This window comes from Crinia signifera, chromosome 19, assembly GCF_055691185.1.
Source record: "Crinia signifera chromosome 19, ASM5569118v1, whole genome shotgun sequence".
NCBI classification, from domain to species: Eukaryota; Metazoa; Chordata; class Amphibia; order Anura; family Myobatrachidae; genus Crinia; species Crinia signifera.
The window spans coordinates 102,649,848-102,673,209 of record NC_139226.1 but is presented as its reverse complement, the minus strand read 5'-3'; the positions used below and the strand labels follow the sequence as shown (position 1 = coordinate 102,673,209).

General features: G+C 42.6%; 1 protein-coding gene across 1 annotated transcript in view; it reads left to right on the top strand.

The window, feature by feature from the left end:
* The first annotated feature begins 12,552 nt into the window (after positions 1 to 12,552).
* The window catches only part of TECTA (tectorin alpha), a 124,706-nt gene continuing 113,896 nt past the window's right edge, over positions 12,553 to 23,362 (top strand). The window contains exons 1-4 of the mRNA XM_083163049.1: positions 12,553 to 12,604; positions 15,055 to 15,188; positions 15,631 to 15,915; positions 16,915 to 17,052. Coding sequence (XP_083019175.1) covers positions 12,553 to 12,604; positions 15,055 to 15,188; positions 15,631 to 15,915; positions 16,915 to 17,052 — 609 coding nt within the window. The remainder of the gene's footprint in view (positions 12,605 to 15,054; positions 15,189 to 15,630; positions 15,916 to 16,914; positions 17,053 to 23,362) is intronic.

Below are 23,362 nucleotides of genomic sequence, written 5' to 3'. Positions count from 1 at the left end.
TACACAATGGTAAAAACAAAATGTATTTATTTTGAACAGCACTATAAAAGATTTCTTCACATAGGTGGTTTCACATACAGTTTAAAAGCTTGATTCAACTTTTGGCTAACGTTTGCCTGAAATGAAAGTAGGGTCATTTCAGGCAAACATTGGATCAAGTTTTTAAACTGTATGTGAAACCCCCTATGTGAAAAAATCTTTTATACTGCTGTTCAAAATACAGATGGGGCAGGTCCCAACTTTGCAGGGGATGGCGATGGCGAAGCCAGCCGCCATCCCCCGCCAGCGCCATAGCTGTAGCGAGAAGGGGATGCGTGCGCACGAGAGGCGCTTGCGTGCCCTTCCGACGGCGCTTCCAGCACCTCCCCCGGGTCACCGCCGGCTTGTCGGCGGGGACCCGGGGTCCCCGCCGCCTGCCCGCACCCCCTCCAACCCTGTCCGTCTGAAGCGGAGACGGACAGGGTTCCCATCGCCCCGCCGACGGAGATTGAGACACGCGTGCACGTGAGACGCACGCGCGTCTCAGTCAGATGGTGAGGAATGCCGCTGGCGGATCACCAGCGCTGACGTTCTGGCGATTTGCCAGCAAAGAAGAGGCCTGTCCCATCTGTAAATACATTTTGTTTTTACCATTGTGTATTTTCTTTGGTGAAACCCCTAAAGCGCACCTCTATATCCTTTTCTTTTCCATTTCTATTTTCTGGACCTTTATTAACAGCGAGGTCCTATAGAAGTGCAGCTCCCCAACAGCGCAGGATTGGGTCAACCCCCCTATCTGTGATATATATATATTTAGGGGGTTATTCTGGTTGATTCGCAAGTCTGCGATATTTGCAGCCTTGCGAGTCCACCAAACCACGCCTTGTGAATGGTTGGGTTTGCCATCCATTCGCAAGGGCAACTTGCTCACAGGGGCCTGCGAATGGATGTTAACCATTCGTAGGGCAGGGGGAAACACCCAGATCTTTCGATGTCGCCTCCCATTGAAAGATGCGCAAGGAGCACAGGAAGATGTGTGGAAGATGTGGAAGGTGCTCTGAGCAACCTTACATATGCGTGCATGCTATGGAGGAAATGGGCGGGCAGCTGACATCTGGTGGTATCAGCTGCCCGCCCCACCACGCACTAACAAAACATCGGTCCCCGTGCGAACACAGACTATCTGCGAATGGAACCAACTAAGGTCGTTAATATACACTAAACATTGTTACTCATCTTTCCTAGTTTTGGGGTGCCCTGCAGAAAAGTGGGGTCCCGTGAAGGGCTTTAATGCATTGATCAATACATGAACTAAATCTCCACTGTTTATTAATATTAGTTAACTTAGTAAATGCAGAGACCCTACAATTTCTATATATATATATAATTATATACAATTGCTGATCTCTCCTAATTTATCTTCATCCACTTGTCATTTGCTTAACACTTGGATATTTAAAGGATGTAATGGTTCGTTAATATTGCAATTTCATGTAGCAGAGCATTATTAATTAATGCAAAAAGAAGGGAGAGGGGGGACCCGCACCAAAATTTAATAAGTGTGATTCTTTAACAATTTGTGGATGGCAAAACTGTCAGTCAGGGGGAATTTTAGAGCATATATATTCCCTCCCTGGCTTAGGGTGCTGCCTACTGATTAGAGTTTAAGGTATACAATAAAAAAGTATGAAAGAAAATCAGTTTGTTTAGGCGCACTCCACATCCACACAGTCTAATACGACTGAAAACACAATGATGTGATACCTTAAAGGTGTATATTTTAATTTTATAGATAATTATATTTCACTTCTATAGCTAGCAGGCCATCAAATGTAATGTATATTGTACAATTTTATTAATTATGTTGGACCTGATAGTATAATTCCCTGTAACAGGGATTGATATGGCGAAAATTTGTTAAAACAAGTTGATAGATATAGGAAAAAGAAAGTTAGAAAAGATTAAAATTAGGTCTCTGTAATCTGTTGATTCCAATGTTAAAAGGAAGGCTTCAGTGATGCCTTGTCCCATTAAATGTGCCAAATGTATGTTCACTTATACACGCTATGCTGCTGTATATGGAAAAAAGTGTATGTCAGATCTGGTCCCAGGTTATTGTGGACCTTTCAATGTGTCTGTCTTTTCTTCAGTGTGTGCGTTATTCTATTTGTAGCATTGATGTTGCCTTTTATTGCATGACCAGTGTATCTAGACACTGTTGCACAAATGTTGCAAATATATTTATCCTGGTTAATCTGTCTCTATCGCAAAGGGTACAATTTACAGTGATATCCTAGTTCTTGTAGCTAAGAGTCACCCCAGATTTATATAGGATGTGTATTTGTAATATCCACACTCAGATGGGAGATGTGTCTGCCGCAAGAGCCCCTCACTTCCCCTTTAATATCTGATGTGTCCTTATTACATCCACACTGTGCAATCTTCTGATTGCGTACACACTGTGCAATCACACGACTATACCATACATATTTATGCTGATGCCCTGTGCTGGACCGAATTATAATAGTGTCTGCACTGGATGGCTTTATGGTATTAATAATTCCAATATCCCAGTACCAGTTTTATATTACTGTATTGCACTAACATGTACATTTACATAGTAATCACACTGTGGTAAGTTGCACATGCGTTCAGGTTCTCTGAGGTGGGGTTTGACTCATGTGTAATTTGTTCAATCTTTGTATTAGATTGTGCTACTCCAGGTTTGTATACACACTGAGCGATTTAAGTTTTTATAATAGACAGATAGATATTTATATTTTTACAGGAAAAACACACTCTAAGTTGTTAAGTCTTAACAGTGGATATGGCACTCCTCTTGTGTCATATCCTAAATGTTTTATAGATTGGTATTAGTCAGCGGGGTTTTTTATATTTATTTATTTATTGGAGACAGCATGTGTGCCGGTATTGCTATTACTCTCACTTGCATGTCTGTTAAGGATGCTGCCCCTGTTAGTATCTCTGGACAGTAAGTGTATTAATCACTATACACCCTGTACTAAAGTCCGTATTGTATTATAGGTGAGATATCAAACCTACACCGGGTCTTGCACACTGTACAATCCGGCTAGGTTACACTCACACGCACAGCCTGGCGCTTGCTGTCCAGGTTACATCAAATCTAGCCCTACAGCTCTCCTAGCCGGCGTAAATATACTAAGTTGCTCGGCTGGCTGGTAAGGTACTAGTGCGCCCACTGTCAGCGCCTATACTACACGCTGCCCGGCTAGTCACCCGCACGGGTAGCCTGGGTCAGCGTCTGTACACCGCTGTTGCCGGCTGGGTTACCCCGCTGTCAGACGTTAGCAGTGTCACTGACAGCGTGTACCCGCACCGCTATGCGTGTGCTTCGCTGCTGGCGCTCTCCACCGCTGAACACACACTAGATGAATTGACTATACACAAAACATTTTTATATACATTGGCTACATATAATTGCAGATTTACAGATGCCTTTTGCCGATGCGCATTTCGCCCTTGCAGGCTTTTTCAAGGCTCTACCTAGGTGCACCTAGGTAGAGCCTTGAAAAAGCCTGCAAGGGCGAAATGCGCATCGGCAATAGGCATCTGTAAATCTGCAATTATATGTAGCCAATGTATATAAAAATGTTTTGTGTATAGTCAATTCATCTAGTGTGTGTTCAGCGGTGGAGAGCGCCAGCAGCGAAGCACACGCATAGCGGTGCGGGTACACGCTGTCAGTGACACTGCTAACGTCTGACAGCGGGGTAACCCAGCCGGCAACAGCGGTGTACAGACGCTGACCCAGGCTACCCGTGCGGGTGACTAGCCGGGCAGCGTGTAGTATAGACGCTGACAGTGGGCGCACTAGTACCTTACCAGCCAGCCGAGCAACTTAGTATATTTACACCGGCTAGGAGAGCTGTAGGGCTAGATTTGATGTAACCTGGACAGCAAGCGCCAGGCTGTGCGTGTGAGTGTAACCTAGCCGGATTGTACAGTGTGCAAGACCCGGTGTAGGTTTGTTATCTCACCTATAATACAATACGCACTTTAGTACAGGGTGTATAGTGATTAATACACTTACTGTCCAGAGATACTAACAGGGGCAGCATCCCTAACAGACATGCAAATGAGAGTAATAGCAATACCGGCACACACGCTGTCTCCAATAAATAAATAAATATAAAAAACCCCGCTGACTAATACCAATCTATAAAACATTTAGGATATGACACAAGAGGAGTGCCATATCCACTGTTAAGACTTAACAACTTAGAGTTTGTTTTTCCTGTAAAAATATAAATATCTATCTGTCTATTCTAAAAACTTAAATCGCTCAGTGTGTATACAAACCTGGAGTAGCACAATCTAATACAAAGATTGAACAAATTACACATGAGTCAAACCCCACCTCAGAGAACCTGAACGCATGTGCAACTTACCACAGTGTGATTACTATGTAAATGTACATGTTAGTGCAATACAGTAATATAAAACTGGTACTGGGATATTGGAATTATTAATACCATAAAGCCATCCAGTGCAGACACTATTATAATTCGGTCCAGCACAGGGCATCAGCATTAATATGTATGGTATAGCCGTGTGATTGCACAGTGTGTACGCAATCAGAAGATTGCACAGTGTGGATGTAATAAGGACACATCAGATATTAAAGGGGAAGTGAGGGGCTCTTGCGGCAGACACATCTCCCATCTGAGTGTGGATATTACAAATACACATCCTATATAAATCTGGGGTGACTCTTAGCTACAAGAACTAGGATATCACTGTAAATTGTACCCTTTGCGATAGAGACAGATTAACCAGGATATATATATTTGCAACATTTGTGCAACAGTGTCTAGATACACTGGTCATGCAATAAAAGGCAACATCAATGCTACAAATAGAATAACGCACACACTGAAGAAAAGACAGACACATTGAAAGGTCCACAATAACCTGGGACCAGATCTGACATACACTTTTTTCCATATACAGCAGCATAGCGTGTATAAGTGAACATACATTTGGCACATTTAATGGGACAAGGCATCACTGAAGCCTTCCTTTTAACATTGGAATCAACAGATTACAGAGACCTAATTTTAATCTTTTCTAACTTTCTTTTTCCTATATCTATCAACTTGTTTTAACAAATTTTCGCCATATCAATCCCTGTTACAGGGAATTATACTATCAGGTCCAACATAATTAATAAAATTGTACAATATACATTACATTTGATGGCCTGCTAGCTATAGAAGTGAAATATAATTATCTATAAAATTAAAATATACACCTTTAAGGTATCACATCATTGTGTTTTTGGTCGTATTAGACTGTGTGGATGTGGAGTGCGCCTAAACAAACTGATTTTCTTTCATACTTTTTTATTGTATACATTATTAATTAATGATTATATTATTTATTTTATAATACTATATCCTTTAATGCGTAGCAATGACCAGCAATGTGCATACACACAATGGGGGTTATTCTGGTTGATTCGCTCGCATGCAAATTCGCACCCTTGTGAGTAGGGATGCCAGTAGGGCCTGCAAATGGCTTTTTAATATAAACATCCATTCGCAGTCTGTGGGTGAACACCCACATCATTCGATGGTCGCCGACCATCGAATGATGTGGAACGTGCACGCATATCGGACTGTCAGGTCACTTAGATTTGTGTGCACCCTTGGGAGGAAGTGGGTGAGTATTTAGTGATGTCAGCTGCCTGCCCCGGGACCATCGTCATGGCCCGTCTGATCACCATGGGAATGCCCGGCGTTTACATGGGAACACCCATGAAACGCTGGGAGTTCCCATGGGCACAACTAGCCGCACGAACCCGGCGTATGCACATGCACAGAAATGTGCATGTGCACTACCAAAACATCGGTCCCTGTGTGAAGTCGGGCTATCTGCGAACAGACCCGAATAAAGGTCCTTAATATACACTAAACATCGGCACTCATCTTCCTAGTTTTAGGGTGCCCTGCAGAAAAGTGGGGTCCCCGGAAGGTGGCTGCAGGCTTTAATGCATTTATCAATACATGAACATTTTCATGACTAAAAAAAAAACAACGCACCATATGCCACTTTTTTTGCGGCAAATTCTCATTAAATATGCGAATTTGCGGCAAAAAAAAAATCGATTTTAAAAAGTGCGATATGGTGCAATTTGGAAAATGCGATAAAATCGCATCCTAATAAATGTCACCCTATATCCTTTAATGTGTAGCAATGACAGACAATGTGAGTTATTCAGGGTGACCCTTGTGAGTCAACCAGAACCCGCCCTGTGAATGGAAGTACGCCCGCCCCCCTCGCAGCGTGTGTCACCGCAGGGCCTGCGAGTGGATGTTTAACTTAAACGTCCATTCGCAGCCTGTTGGCGAACACCCACATCATTAATAATGTGGAACGTGCACGCATATCTAAGTGCCTCTTGGGTCACTTAGATTTGCGAGCACCCTCGAGAGGAAGTGGGTGGGCAGCTGACAACCGGTGATGTCAGCTGCCCTCCCCGGCACCGACATCATGGCGAAGTATCATTGGAATGCCCATGAAATGCTGGGTCTTCCCATGGGCGCAACTTTCTGCCACCACCCCATGCCTGCAGCCTTGTTTGCCGTGATTGCCCGTACCCGGCATATGCACATGAGCAGAAAAGCAGCTGTGTATACGCCAAACATCGTCCCTGTGCGAACGACCGCTGACTGCGAACAGACCAGAATAAGGTCCAATGAGTGTGGCTGCTGGCTGTACGTTTTTCCTGCAGGATATTGCTGATATATTTATCCCATTCTATGGAAGACGAGAAAATAATGAAGGGAAGCGTTTCAGAAAATAAACCAAGCTGTCTATTTCAGCGTCCTGTACTCTTCTTTATTTTTTATTAAGGAAGAGGAAAAAACAGATAAAATCAATTTGCTAGATTGTTCCCGAACAAAAAGTCCTCTATGCAAAGCCGACCTGCTAATTTAAATGCAAACTCTGCTCCCTTGTATAGTCTTTTAGACAGATGCTAATTCTGTAATGTAATAGCTCAAGTTGTTTTTTGGGGTTTTTTTCCTTCTTTTTTTGGAAAGGTGAAAGGGGTTTTTCTCTTGTGTTCTTTAGATGAAAGTATTTCTGGTCAGGAAGATTAAACTAGTCCAAGTAGTTGACATTTTCATCTGACTTTTTTTTTTTAAGCAGGTAAGATTTCAGAGAAAGAACCCCACTCTAATTTCACAGCCCAAAAAAAAAATAAACCAACCCAAAACGATTGTTAAATCAACGTAATCAATAGCAAACCACTGGACTTTTGCTCTACTCTCTGTCCTGTCCTATATCATCATTACACACTCGACATACCGTCTCGGAGCAAGGGCCATCGGGATTGGCATTTATTTCCAGAAACATCAAGCTGGGGGAACGGACACAAGAGCTGTAAAACCAGTACACACCTGGCCAGGTACGCACTTTACCTGAAACCAATGCTAGCCTGCTATCAACTGTTCTCTCTGTTCATCCATATACATCCAAACAGATAGATGTGGGTGCAGAACATACTTCTCATAGATGATAATGCCAAATTTAAAATCTGAATATATTTAGAAATATGTCCGGAATACTGTGACTTTATATTTGGTGCATTACTGTACAGTCTACAAGTTGATGATTTTGAAAGTAAAGGTGATTTCTTGCTTGGTTTCAGATGCGGTTTGCTAAGGGGACAGTCAGACACTATCTCTTGATTGATTGAATGAAGTATGTATTTTACTCTCGTGGCTTTTGCGTGCTTAATGAGTAACCATTTATTCATTCATTATAGAATAGATTGTATTTCATGTACAGTATATTTAGGGGTAAATTTACTAACGTGTGAGTTTTTGGAAGTGAGAGATGTTGAGCACAGATTCTTGCTATGATCATCAAAAAGTTGCTAGATAAATGATAAGTACAATTTAATTGGTTGCTATGAATAACGTCTCTCACTTCTAAAAACTCAAACTTTAGTAAATTTTCCTCTTTGTGTCTTTAAACGTCCATTCTCTTCGCTATAGTATAAAGTGGCGTCTTGTACATTTTTACATTCCCGGTTGTGTTGAGTTGGTTGTAGAGTTTACATGTAAATTATAAGAGCTTTTTATGTTTGCATTGTGCATTTTATGGGATGTAAATCTGTTTACTTTGGTATAAGCAGATTTTTGTCTTTTCCAATAAGAATGTATTCAGCGTGTCATCTTGGTTTCCCGTCCATTAGAGTAAATGCAGTGAGATCCTGTTAATAATTATTAGAGGCAGAGGTGGAGTGTTCTGCAATCTTGTCATATTATTCATTTTCTTGGATAAAAAAACAGATTACATTGAGAATTTTCATTAAAGTATAATAGATTGCTAGAACATAAGACATCTCTCAGCAAAATATGTGCAGAATTATTAATAATAGGGTTGTCTATGTGTTTATATGACTTGTGAAGAGTTTTATGCAATACTTTAGAACTACAAGTCTGTACATGACTGCGTCATGTATTTCTAAGACAGCTGGAGACTGCTATAGGGAACACTGTGTCATTGGAACAGGAGAGATGCAGGCATGAACCGATACTGTAAGCCAGTGGTTCCCAAACTTTTGAATCAAGGTGGCCTAGAGCAGTGGTTCTCAACTTGGTCCTCAGGAACCCCACACAATGCACGTTTTCCAGCTTACCAGCAGCTGCCCTCTGTATCACCAACTGTCACATTTTAAAAATGCACAGGTGACCTGGAAAACATGAACTGTGTGGGGGTCCTGAGGACCGGGATTGAGAACCACTGGTCTAGAGCATCCAAAAATTTCAAGACACCCCTAGGCCAAAAGTTTATTGAGAAAATCAGAAACAAATATTAACCCTTTGAGTGAGAGATGTGCAAAATAGCCCCTAAAAATGCGTGCACCACTCACATTTGTTATATAAATGCAAATAAAAAATGTTGTTTAAATAAAAAAAAATTAGAGGTCATTATGATGAATAAAAATGTTTCCTTGGCAATTTGTACCCACTCAAAGTGTTAAATGAAGTAAATTGTGTTTATATGTCATCCTTGGGGTCAGTTATTTGATGATGGACAGGATCATTCTGATTCTATTTATAAATGTGTTAAGATTGATGGACACCAGCACTGGTTTTACTTGTTACATTGACCATAAATAATTTGAATTGGTCTTTGATCACCAACCATGGCACGCCAGCTGATCTGTGCTATCTATAAAGAATATGAACAGGATGGTGACTACTGAGAATTAAATGTAATACTGTAGTTAATGATTGGCATTTGACATGGAAACCTTTTATTTATGTTTATTATTATATGATGCTAAGCATGTTCTCCTAATTTTTTGCTATACGCTGTTATTAGCATTTCTAGAACTTTGACATTTATCTTTTTCACCAAATATTGATTCGCCATTCGGGAAAATGTTCTGTGGGCAACAAATATAGAAATATTAAATATACAATTATTTCTAGACTTACTTATTATAGACATGCACTTTGGGTGTTATGGAAAAACTATTTGTCTTTTTACTGCATGTATAGTTCTAATATGTGTCCCAGTCTATCCTATAAGAAAATAATGTGTTGATTTATAGCCCTGCACGGGTATGGGTCATTGGGTAGACCCAATTAAGGTCGACATGTTGACCACTGAAGATCAACAGGCCTTACATTGACACTTTGACTGTTGACCTTGCCATTGCCGACGTAATGCTTGTGTTGACCATCCAACCCTGTCAACCTTAGCGACTTATTTCAGGTGTCGACCTAAGGCCTATTGACCTTCAGTGGTCCAGCCAATGCATGTCGACATTGATAGGGTTGACTTAAAGAATGTATCCCCTTTGCAGCATATAGCATCTCATACGTTGCAGAGCTCTAGCATCACTATATGTTTATATTTTGGACATAATTAAACATAATATACTATTTATTTGCAATATATTAGCTTGTTGTTTTGCAGTGCATATAAACTTGAAAAGTCCCAGCGGTGGCCCATACGAGCTGAGATAACGACTCGCCAATGCTGGGGGAGTGGCTGGTGCTGGGCAAAAAATCTAGGTAATTCAGTCAAAAGTTCTCTGTGAAGTACAGTATTTTCTACCCTGCTGCTAAATATATAATAGTAATTAGTCAATATTCATTTTGTAGTTGTGGCACACATGCACATAGGCTGATATCCAATTAGCTACTAATTAGTGCACCAATGGCATATCTCCCAACTGCCGCATGCGCACAGTGTCTATATCCTGCAGGCAGAGGGGCAGCAGCGGCAAAATGGGGGCGTGGCCTCGCATGAGTGACGTGATTTGAAGGCCATGCCTCCTCACCTTAAGGCCACGCCCCCAAATTTCGGGCAAAGGTCCCTCTTCATGCTTATAGAAAGTTGGGAGATATGCAATGTCTATACTTTTAGCCCCAATTGTGGCGCTTATTGGAGGTTTGACTTCCAAATTCATGACAAGTGGCCATTTTTCAGCGCTCGCTGATACAAAGATACCCTGTGTGTTTATGCATTTTAAAAAGGGTTTTCTTTGTGCAAAACAATAGGATTTTCAGGGCAAATAGGATACCGCCCATGAAGTTTGATAGTTAGAGTATATTCTCTTATATTGTACAAAACTGTTTATTAATTTATGCAGTATGACAGAGGTGTGACATTTAATTCCTTGGGGTTTTCCATAAGTTAGCTCGAGCCCTGTCCAACAGATCAGTTTGGAAGCATCTACAGCAGGCATGTGCAACCTTGGCCCTCCAGCTGTTGTGAAACTAGCATTTCCTAATAGTAAAACTGTGGCAAGTCATGATGGGTCTTGTAGTTTCACAACAGCTGGAGGGCCAAGGTTGGACATGCCTGATCCACAGCATGGTTGCCTACTTTTAGGCTGCCCACTTCAGGAAGCAGGGGGCAGGGCCAAAAGCGTGATGCAAAAGGGGGTGGGGCAGGGCTCACTGAAAAAAGACTGTGTTGTTGATGTAGCTATTGCAATTGTGTCATTGTGGCCACTCCTCCCACTCCACAATGCCATTATCACAGTGATTGCCCAGTAGGAGGCGGAGCCAACATGAAGCAATCCAGCATGAATTGCGTAATTTAGTCCCCACTGATCCCTCTACCGATGATGGGTTGTGGGACACTGCGGGATTTGGGGGGGACTTGCCCATCTGTCCAGGGGTCCATGTGGTGGACACAATTTTTGGGAGCTTACTGACCATTCCGGGAGGGTAGGCAAGTATGATCTATAGTCTTAATTGAGGTTTCCGAGTTTTTTTTTTAATCTTATGATTTGCATTGGCTTTTGCCAAGATATTTCCATGTTCCTTCATGGAGATTTAAAAAAAAAAAATGGTATACCCATATAGATAGTATCTTGTTGCTTTTCATTTATCAGTGGCTTTAATCTATATAAATACAACTAGTGATGGCTCCAAAGGAGGGGCTGCAGTACAGTTCAAAATTCAAATAGAGGAACCACCCCCACCAACATTGAGTCAGTTTTAATGGCAGTTGTTGGCAGTGGGTGTGGCTCCCCTATTTGAATTTTTAACTGTGCTGCAGCCCCTCTTCTGGTATTCAACTGTCATGTCTCCACCAGGAAGTGGAGGCAGCCGAAACCAGGGCCTTATTTTGGTTGACGCGCTCCCCTGCCTGTTGATGCACGGGAGCAATGTTTTGCGAGTGCACATTTGCATAGTCAGTTATGCGCATGTGCGGTCGCTGTGTACGAGCGGCCAAAGCAAATAGGTTATTCGACGGGCGCTCGCACACAACAGTGCGGGCAGGGGGCGGGGGTTTGCGGGCCGGGGGATTCACCCATGGGAATGCCCAGCATTTCTTGTGCATTCCCATGAAAAAGCTGGGCGTTCTCATCGTAAATCCCCGATGACGCGGGTGCAGGGGGCGGGAAGCTGATGTCAGCGGATGTCAGCTGCCCGCCCGCTTCCCGTACAGGCACTCCAAGATTTAAGACACCAAAGAGGTGTCTTAAATTTGCGAGCGCGAGTCGAGATCCCGGGTCCGACTCATATTAAAAAGAATGGACAAGTGAACAAGTTTCCCATAGAAACTGTCATATATTAATTATATTTAACATTGTAACAAATGCTTTGGGTTTTAATATAATTTACTATAACTGTACAGCTGACGAGTTACCATAATTAGGAAACCAATTAAATAGAACTAACAGCATCTACTGCCTCTGTGAAATCTCCTGTGATAATGCGAGTACAGTGCTATAATTTACCATTCCCAAAGGTCCCGAAATGTCAGACTCAACAAAGCCGTTGTCCTAACCCACCAATGCTGGTTTAGTGATTCAGACAACTCCAAGCTATAACAGGTAGAGCGGGAAACCTTATACTTCTGTTATTCCATTCCTCATGTTGGGAGGCATGTTGTGCCTTTCACTGTGCTGACACTGATCACATCTGCAGTGACCCCATCAACACTAAGGGCAACAGAAAACAGTCATTAAAATAAACCATATTATTGGCTAGTGCAGTCGGGTATTGTAGTGTGAAAACGTTTCAGTAACTGATGTTTTATTGTTCTAGAATGAATTATCCTTCTCTGCTGGGATTGTGGTCTGCGTTTTGCTTGCTACAAGGTTGGTTATTATGCCATGTATTTGTACAGGGAACCCAGAACAATAAAGTACAGTGGACCACTTGTGGTGCCTAATAAAAGAAATGAAGTAATAATGATAATAATATTAAAAACAACAGCAACATATGTAACCATGGGAAAAGACTGCAACAATACTAGATGATGTCTTCACACTACTCTTTCCTCCTTCTCTTTCCCTTCAATACCCTCTTTTCTCCGCCACTTTTCCTTATTCTTTTTCATTTATTTATCAACCGTTTATTATATAGCGCACACATATTCCGCAGCGCTTTACAGAGTATAGTAGAACATTCAGTCCCTGCCCCAGTGGAGCTTACAATCTATATACCCTACCACATATATGTATATGCACACAGACATTCTAGGGTTAATTTTGTTGTAAGGCCAATTGACCTACCAGTATAATTTTGTTATACTAGGGCCATGGTGGGAATAGAACCAATGACCTCAGCGCTGTGAGGCAGTAATGCTAACCATTACACCGTCCGTGATGCCCTTCATCTGTTCTTTTCCTTTATCAGTACTTGATTTTATTATATATAGATCATCCTAGGCATTGCCTTTCTTCTATATTATTATTATACATTTTTGATGTGAATAATGTTGTGATGGTATTATTGACTTATTATTGTTGACTATGCGGAGAGTTTGTATTTTCATCATGAGGTGTAGGTTGGTATGGGAAATAACAGAAGTGGTTGGAGAGTAGAGACGTGTGTTACACCGGAAGACTCTGGAAGTAACATAACATGACATCGGTGGGGTCATAGGTCACCCTACTGTCACTTCAATGCAATGTGATGAAATCATTTCTATCTCTTCTTTAGATAATGTTGCTAAGGAGTATCACAGAATCACAATAGGGCAGATGTACTGTATTAAGCCGTAAAAAGAGATAAATACAAGGGTGATAAAGATTGATAAACGTCCAGCCAATCAGCTCCTTACTGACTTTTTTCAAACACAGCCTGTAACATGGCAGTTAGCAGGTGATTGGCTGGACGTTTATCTCTCTTTATCACCCTTGCATTTATCTCTTGTTAAAGCTTAATACATCCGCCCCAATGTGTCTGACAAATAGCAGTAACAAAAATGTTGTCTGAGTGTTGACAATTGTTGATTTTTTTAAAGCACCAGATATAATTCCAGTAAATTGTGGCACCCAGCATACTGATTTTAATTAGGTAAAATTATTTTTATGATACGTTTTGAGCAGAATTATCTGTTAAACCATGCCATTAACTTTATAAATCAGTGAAATATAGTACTCTGCAATAAATACAAATAATTAATGTATTGGGCACAGCTAAGATTATAAGAATATTAAAACATGTGTCAAATTTTTGTCACCTGTATACACAAATCATACAAATATTATATCATTGTAAACTCTAGAATCATTGGGGCTGGTGAAGAGATAAAGTGGAGATAAAGTAGAAGGTGATAACGCACCGGCCAATCAGCCTTGTTTGAAAATTGACAGTAGAGCTGATTGACTGGTGCGTTTTCACCTTCCACTTTATCTCCACTTTTTTTTTTTTCCATCTCTTCACCAGGCTTAATACATCTGCCCCATTGTAAGCAAAGCTACAGGAAAAAATGTGCCATCCCTGCTAGAAAGCCATGCTGTCACCCTAGATCTTGTCCCAACACTCATGCCCAATGGTTGTAGGGGTAATAAATATTTTAAAGATATTTTTCCTGGTACACTAATGATCCCAGCAAGCCTTGGACGTTCTATACTATGCGGGTATGCTGGCACAGTTATAGAACCACAATGGGCAGCCTACCCATGGCTACTCTAGCATGCCAACACTGGTGGAACTACAAGCACCAGCATGCCTTGTCATTCAGCTTCTGCTAGGAATTATAAGGGCCTACAAAACAATATTGTTAACTAAAAATCTTTCATTTAAATAACCATTTCCTACATACCAATTTACTAGTCACCTAAATCCAGGTGGTTCCGGTTAGTTCTTCCTCCTTTAAGTTGCAAGGACCACGCATTTCACTCAAGAAGTTTGCTGCAGGGGGTAGTGGGGTTTGTGAGGGCCCCCTGGAGGCTTGCTTACTTTCCTAGGGTTCAGGGAGAGCCACCAGGGATTTGGAGGTCTCCCATATGTTTTAGCAGAGTAGGGGCCAGATGCATTAAGATTCAAAAGTGATAAAATGAAGAGTGATAAACCACCAGCCAATCAGCTCCTACCTGCCATGTCACAGACTGTGTTTGAAAAATGTGAGACAGGAGCTGATTGGCTGTTTGTTTATCACTCTCCATTTTATCACTTTTGAATCTTAATGCATCTGGCCCCAGGTAAGTATATATAAGTGCTCTTTTGTCATGGATGTGGCCAACTCCAATGATCCCATGTTTCTCTAAAGATGTTTCTACTATGTGTCTGTGCTATAATGTTCCTCATTTCTTCACAGCTCAATCAAAGTCAATATTGTACCCATTCTGGCAAAATGACACTAAAACTCCAAAGGTGGATGATGGGAGTTCTTCAGAAATTAAATTGTCCCTTCCTTTTATATTCTTTGGTGTTCCATACAAAGCTCTCTATGTAAGTAACTGCCAATCTACTCATATTAGGATAGAAATCTAAGATATTCCATTTTCTTTATGACCAATGGCACAATGATCCATGGGTTTTACTGAATTTGGTAAATGCTAGAAATGGATCGGATCTTTATCCATAGATGCCTTTGAGATGCCACATCATGAAGCTCTTCTGTGTCTAAGATAGCTGATTATGTAGAACAGTGACTTACAGTGAGCGAAATAAGAATGTTCTATACATCAGCACCTAAACCCTTGGTTGCTGCCTCTCTGCTGTGTATTTGAGTGCTATGACCAGAGCCAGCCCTAGGCATAGGCAGACTAGGCAAATGCCTAGGGGCAGATAGCACTAACCGATGGTTAGCGGTATCTGCAGTTGTCAGTAGCATTATCGCACTCTGCTGTGAATGTGACTTGCTCAACAACTCTCCTTTGCTTTTTCTTAGGTTAACAACAATGGAGTGATCTCCTTCAATGTTCTTGTCAGCCAGTTCACTCCAGAAGCTTTCCCTCTCTCTGATGGACGCGCCTTCATTGCACCTTTTTGGGCAGATGTCCACAATGGAATACGAGGGGAAATCTACTATCGGGAAACCACAGATCGGGACATCCTGAAAAGGGCCACCAAGGAAATCAGGAAGCACTTCAGAACTCTCTCCTTCACAGCCACCTGGGTCTTCCTGGTTACATGGGATGAGGTCACCTTCTACGGAGGAAGCAGCACCACTCCGGTAATGCAACAATTCACAATGATGTTCACTATAGCATATAATCTGCTTAAATGGTAAATGGGTCCCACCTTTTTTTTAAGTGATTTTGCCAGGAGTGCAATTATTATTATTATTATTATTATTAATTGCAGAAGGGCAACTTTTTTGCGTGACAAACATCTATGATGCTGTTGTCTGGGCAGGGCAGATACCAAATTAAAGTTCTTAGTCTGTAGAGTTGCAGAAAAATATTGACATTGTAATCGGTTGCTTTGTTTCGGGGTTATGTGCATTTGACCCTAAGAACCTTATTCTGATTGAATTGCAAGGCTGCGAAAATCGCAGCCTTGCGAGTCCATCAGACGCCGCTCGCTGCCCGCAGTGCCCCTTGCACGCACGACCCCCGCACAGCTGCAAATGGATGCTCTACATAATCATCCATTCGCAGGCGGGGAGAATGACCTATATGGTGTCTCTAAACTGCGGGTGCCCTGTGCGAGGACAGGGTGGACAGCTGACATCCGGTGAAACACTGGGCATTCCCATATGCTAAGGGGGCTGCCCGGTGCCCCCCGTCCTTCTTCGCCGTGTAGGCTGCGTGCACCCGCCATCTGCACATGCGCAGAAATGCATCTGCAAATGCGCAGAAGCACAACATCAGTCCTCCGTGCGAACGCACAGAGGACCGAATGGATCTGAATAAGGTCCTAAATATGTACTGCATGACTATTGCTTCTGCTTCCAATTTTATAACAAAATGATTAATTAAATGACTTACAATAATATGTCTTTGATCCTATTATGCTACATCTCCCAACTAAATGGGCTGATATGGCTTTGTATGAGCTGTTAGCAAATCCCAATTGCAAAAGATGCGTCCAAATGGCTCTTTGTTGACTGTAAACTACTCATATACGCCTATTGTTCTGTGGAATCCTGTCTCAATGTCACCTGCCAATCTTGAAAAGATGATAAGGGACGATAGAAGGTCTTTTCACGATACTTTAATTGCTTTGTTAGGTGAATACATTTCAAGCTCTGCTGGTTTCAGACGGGACATCAAGCTTTGCAATGTTCAATTATGCGGAGATCACGTGGACCACAGGGACAGCGAGTGGCGGAGACCCTCTCACTGGTCTAGGTGGGGTGATGGCACAGGTAAGAATAGGGAAATATTCCCAAATATGACTTTTCTGCCTCTGATCTGAATTGACTGTATATTACATCATGAAATAAAGATTTGAAAAAAAAAAAAAAACATTCTTCTGACATAATGGGGTAAATTTACAAAAGGAAAAGAGGTGATATTTCCAATAGCAACCAATCAGATTCTATCATTTTTCCTAGAAAATAAAAGACAGAATCGGATCGGTTGCTATGGGCAACATAACCTCATTTTTAGAAGCTTCAGTACATTTACCCTGATGCCTTTGTAAGATATTATGAAATAGTAAAAAGATGTATACAATAATAATAATTAGTATAATTTTATAGTTCAGCTTTATGCAGCATTGACATGGTATCTCTTTATTTGTATATTGCTGTAGTATTTAAATAGCCTTATAAATCTGTGGTACACAAGGGATACGTTCACTAGATCTACAAGCATTAGGTCGACAAGCATTAGGTCAACACCACTAGGTCGACATGCATGACGGTCGACATGCATGACGGTCAACATGCAGTAATGTCGACTTGAATGAAGGTCGACAGGGTCATTAGTTCAACACAAGCATTCGGTCAACATGGGGAAGGTCGACAGTAAACGGTCGATGAGGGGTTTTTCACTTTTTTTGAGCCGACATGTGCCGACAGGTGGTATTTCATGCCCTACCACCCACTATGGCGTGGTGGGAGAAAAAATAGTGTGCCGAGTGTAGTGAGCCATGCAAGGGGACCAAAAAAAAAAGTGAAAAACCCCATGTCGACCTTTTGACTATCGAACTTCCCCATGTCGACCTAATGACACAGTCGACCTAACCCACGTCAACCTTCCTGCAAGTTGAGCTTCAGTCATGTTGACCTTCATGCATGTCGACCTAGTGGTGTCGACGTAATGCTTGTCGACTTAGTTGCTGTCTATCCAATGATCCATACCCGTACACAATTGTATTGCTTAATGTATCTGCAAGATCATGAATGAATCTACTATATTCTCTGCAGTGCATTCTCATGTTACCGATCAGTCTGCCTCCATTCAGCTTTGCATGCATGGAAGGTTTCCTTGTAGCATGTTGTCAGTACAGACGTTTCTACCTGACCTCTATTGCTAAGGTCAACGAGGTCAGATGATCCATCTCGGGTACCTATCCTCAATATCAGTCTCTGAGGGCTGCACTGAATGTCAGGATATTGCTTACAAACTGCACTGCTGAGCAATCACGTGTTCTGGAAAGCTGTCAGGTCTGTAGTGGTATCACAGAATGCCCTGCTACAGATTATGAGCCTGTAACATGAAAGTCATGAGCTGATTGGCTGGTTGTTTATCACTCTCCATTTTATAACTTTTTTAAGCTTGATACACAGGGCCGGTGCAAGGCACCGGAGCGCCCCAGGCGAGTCGGGGTGGGGGCGCCCCGGTGCCGGGGGGGGGGGGGGAGGTTGGTACCTGTGAATAATCTTGCGTCCCCGGCGTCCCTGCTGAGTGCTGGTGCGTGCAGGGGTGTCCGTGCCGCCGGGGGAGCCTACGGCGCTGTTATTGTGTATAAGCTGGCCGCGGCCGGCAGGGTCCCTACAGTGAATAGAAAATAACTAGCGCTTCCTGCGCCGCCGCGCGCATAGCAAGATTCTTCACAGGTACCACAGTGCTGGGGGTGAGGGGCGAACTGCCGCCCTCCAGGTGCCGGCGCCCTAGGCAAATGCCCAGAGCTGCCAAGTGTTGGCGCCGGCCCTGTTGATACATCCAGCCAGAGATGGACATACAGTAGTTGGTACAGCACTGGGGTCTTTGGGCCCCAAGCAGCATGCTTGTGTGATCTGGTGCTGGGCTGCCATCAGTGGTTGTGTGACTCTGACGTGCAGGAACGATTCTCAGTTGGCCGATGCACAGGGAAGGCTTGTTCTTAAGTCCCTGAGCATTATCCCACTGTTGCTGCACAGCCTGGTACAACTCTCCAACTATCAGCGCTAGGGCTCATGGACAGACCTCTTATATGTACGCGGGCTGCAGTGTGTGTAAGGATTGGATGACCTATGTTATGTTGTCATCAATAACCTTATTTGGCCAAATGTAATAGTCTCTGAGGTATTTAAAGGGACAATCATTGCCCCTTTAGAAACCTCTGAGTTCGGCGGTTGTGCGGGAGGCTATTACATTTGGACAATTATGAGTATTTGATTTTATTTTTTTTATAATGCAAAAATTTGAGCAAAATTTGTATTTAATTAAAGACTATCAGTGGTGGTATGTAGAGTAGTGAACTTGACTTTCCTTGCTAGGGCTTAATATATGTTTTCAGCCTTTGGAGAGCGCAATCCCAGCACTTACAGGTTTTCCTGGTCGCACATATACACATACTGTACCTCCCAACATGACCCTCTCCAGGGGGGACACATTGCTCTGTTTCTTGACTTTCCTCTTAATTTATGATTACCATCACCCAGGGCCGGCGCCACTACTAGGCAGGTCTAGGCATTTGCCTAGGGCGCCGGCCACTGGAGGGCGGCAGTTCGCCCCTCACCCCCCGTGCAAAGGGGGTACCTGCTGCATCGTCTGGGGAGTGGGCAGGGGGGTCCATCCATGCCGGCTTCTGACAGGAGCCTGCAGTGGTGTCCTTGCCGCGTGGGTACCTGCGGCGCTGTGTATAAAGCTGGCGGCGGCGGGGGGTCCCTGCAGTGAATAAGAAATAACTGGTGCTAAGATCTGGCATATTCATTCAATGGAGTACATAACTAGTATCTTAAAATGTTCTTCCGCAAAATTTATCAAGATCTGGGAACCCTGGACCTCGTATTTCAATATACCCCCAGCCTTCCACTAGAAAAACCAGTCGGGTAGGAACCCCTTCTTTCCGCCCCCCCCCCCCCCCCCCCCCCCCCCCCTCCCTCTTTTCTTCTTCTGGTTTTCCTTCTCTCTTTCACCCACCTTTTCTTTCCTATTAACTTTCTAAAATTCTTTCTCATTATGGTTTCTGTAACTTATAACAGTATTTTTATGTAATTTTATATGTGTATGTATGCATGGATATGTATATATAGAAGTAGATGTATGTATCTATGTATGTATGTATGTATGTGTGCGTGTATATGTGTATATATATGTAATTTATGTATGTATGCATGCATGCATGTATGTATGTATGTATGTATATATATCTTGTATTATTTATATCTGTTTATAAGTATTATATAATATCACCCTTAAAACCAAAAAGAGATGCCTCTATATTTGGTCCAGGTTGTCGAACCTTTACATAGATCCTTCAATATTGTATTGATTGTACTCATTTGGACCGTTATAATGTCTTTATATCTTACATTCTTTTTATGTTTTTCATACATGTATCCTTGGCATCTCATTAATAAAATTTGTTTGAAAAAAAAAAAGAAATAACTGGTGCTATCCGCCTGGCGGTGCGGGAAGCGCTGCCGGGTTTGAAAACACTGGCCGCGCGCTGATTGGCTGATATTAAGCCAATCAGCGTGCGGCCAGTGTTTTTAAAACAGAAGCACTTCCCGTGCCGCCGCATAGTGCTAGTTATTTCTTATTCACTGCAGGGACCCCCCGCCGCTGCCAGCTTTATACACATCGCCGCAGGTACCCCCGCGGCAAGGACACCACTGCAGGCTCCTGTCAGACACCAGCATGGACCCCCCTACCGCTCCCCAACGGCGCAACAGGTACCCTCCGCCCAAACCACACCCACCCCCCGGCACTGGGGCGCCCCCACCACGACTCGCCATGGGAGCTCCGGTGCCTTGCACCGGCCCTGCCATCACCTGTGGTGAAATGCCTTTCTTGTCCATTAACCTGTTTAAAACAGGTGATGGCAGTCATTAATTAAGAGGAAAGTCCAGAAACAGAGCATTGTGTCCCTCCTGGAGAGGGTCATGTTGGGAGGTATGTATACACATCACTAACAGACGGAATTTCCCAGGGTTGGCCTGCTTGCTCTGCGCAGACACAAATGCGATCCTGCAGACATAATTTTGCCTTATTACTAACTCAATGTTAAACATGTTGCTTACTTGTGTTCCTATGTATTTTTTAGTCCATATTCTTGGTTGTTTTGTCTACTCCATGGTGGTGGCCATTTTGTTGAGGACATTTCTATACAGTTATATGTGCCATATTTACTGACTTTATTTAGTCTCCTCTCAGGCAGAAGGCCTCAGAGGAGACACTGCAGGCCATTGCCATGGTTAGTAATTGCCAGTTATTATCACATAATGCTGCCCAAAAGTGGGTGGTTTATGGGAGCTGCAACTGGTGGGGCTAAATACAGCAATTCTCGATTATTAGCCCAGCCCCTTCTACATGGTGTTGCAATTTTTGGTGGCTTTATTTACAACTGCTTGCTTCACTAGGAAGTGGCTGGGATCCATAAGATTTGCCTACTCTTCTGCTGATATGGCGGACTACCCAAAAAATAATGAGTCTCCCGCAACTTCCAGGAGAGTAGACAGGTTTGTTTTAGCAAAATCTGTGGAAGTAGAAGGTGTGTGTTTTTGGATATAAAGAGAGGTAGCTGTTATGACAGATTGGAAGTAGGATCAAATAGGGACTGGAGGTGGGGTGGAGAGTTTGTGGGCTAAAAACTGTCACAGCTCAAAGTAAAACACAAATGATATCACGCTTCATTCTCTGTGTCACAGTATAGTGAGGAAATCAAAACCCTACATTACAGTAGCCTCTAGTTTAGGGGAAAATGAATTAACTCCATATCAGCAATGGTATGCTCCCGTGATAAACTCTGCAATATACAATATCCTCTATTGGCTGTAATCCTGTATACTTTGTTCTGTCTTATCATGTCTTGAATCTATCTATTTTGTCTGCCAATATAAGTATTTGTGGGGCCGCATTCCAAAGATCCACTGTTCTCATTATAAAGGCCCCTCTTGACCACTGAAGATTAAATCTTCTCTCTCCTGCCCACAAGGGGTGATTTTAGTGTTCTCCGCAGAGACATGATACTGCTCCAGTTGCCAGAGACTTCTCTCGCAGACTGGGAATATGTTTCTATACTATACAGTGATCATATCTCCAAATAAATGTCTGGTCTACTGTAAATAAATCTATCTGGTCCACCTTTCCACCTAATGCTACATAGACACCGGTGTTTCTAAAATAAGTGTTACTGTTCAAGCTTCATCTAAGAATGTCAATTAGGAGCTGATTTGTTGGAACTTTATCTCCCTAAAACTTCCCTCAAGCTTCTTTGATACATAAACCCCTCGGTCCCCACAGCTAATCAAGAATGGGCCACCAACGAGTTTCTCAACTCAAAGTCTTTTTCAAGGTAGTCCAGGGCATTCAGCTGTACAGACATTTCTGTACTTTGAATTATTTGCGAATCAGGATCATTCATCAGGAAGCAGTGATAAGGGAGGAGAAGTGAGCCAGTTGAGAAGTTGCCCATGGCAACCAATCAGCACATCTCTAATTGACATGCTCTAAAATTATACAGAGCAGTGACTGGCTCACTTTTCCTCAATTAAAACTGTTGCATACATCTGCCCCTTAGTAAGATAAAGTTTTAAACTGATTATCCACTTCCTTCTGAACGTGAACACCGACCATCGAATGGGTGTTCCCCTACACACTGCGAGTGGGTGTTTATGTAAAACATCCATTCACGGGCCAGTGCGAAGGAATGCGCCTTGCGAATGGTGGGCCGGCGTACCACCATTCGCAAGGCAGGGTTAGGTTGACTCACAAGGACGCAGATACGCATCAATCAACCAGAATAACCCCCATAGTCTACGATTCTCAAATTCATAACACACATAAAGATTTCCTCTTCCACCATTTTGCTTTATAATGTCATCATTTGTGTATCTCCTTTGTCCCCTTCTGGTATAATACAGGTAGACTGGGTGTGTCTACCTGCTATGGAAAGTCATAACCCCCCCCCCGGGTAAAATTACTTAGACGGGCAAAACTGGCACATACAGTGTGTATAAACCTTTACATTTGCTTGTATGCAAAACATATACAGAGCTTTTACTAGACGACAAATGATGTTTCAGGACAGAAACGCGGATGGTAAAACTTATTAACAGACATACTAACACATAGTTGCCTCCCTCCTGCATTCTGCAGGAGACTCCCTGAAATAGCAGCAATCTCCCTCTCTCCCTCATTAGTCTAGCAATCTCCCTCATGTCACCTAGCCCACATTACACTGTTAAATTTTTTGGGAAAAAAGGAATGAGAGACAGATATATTTACATTGAATCATCAGCACCATTTCCTAGCACTTTAGCAAGTATAGTATCTCTTACTGACTGCTTTGGGGCTCATCTA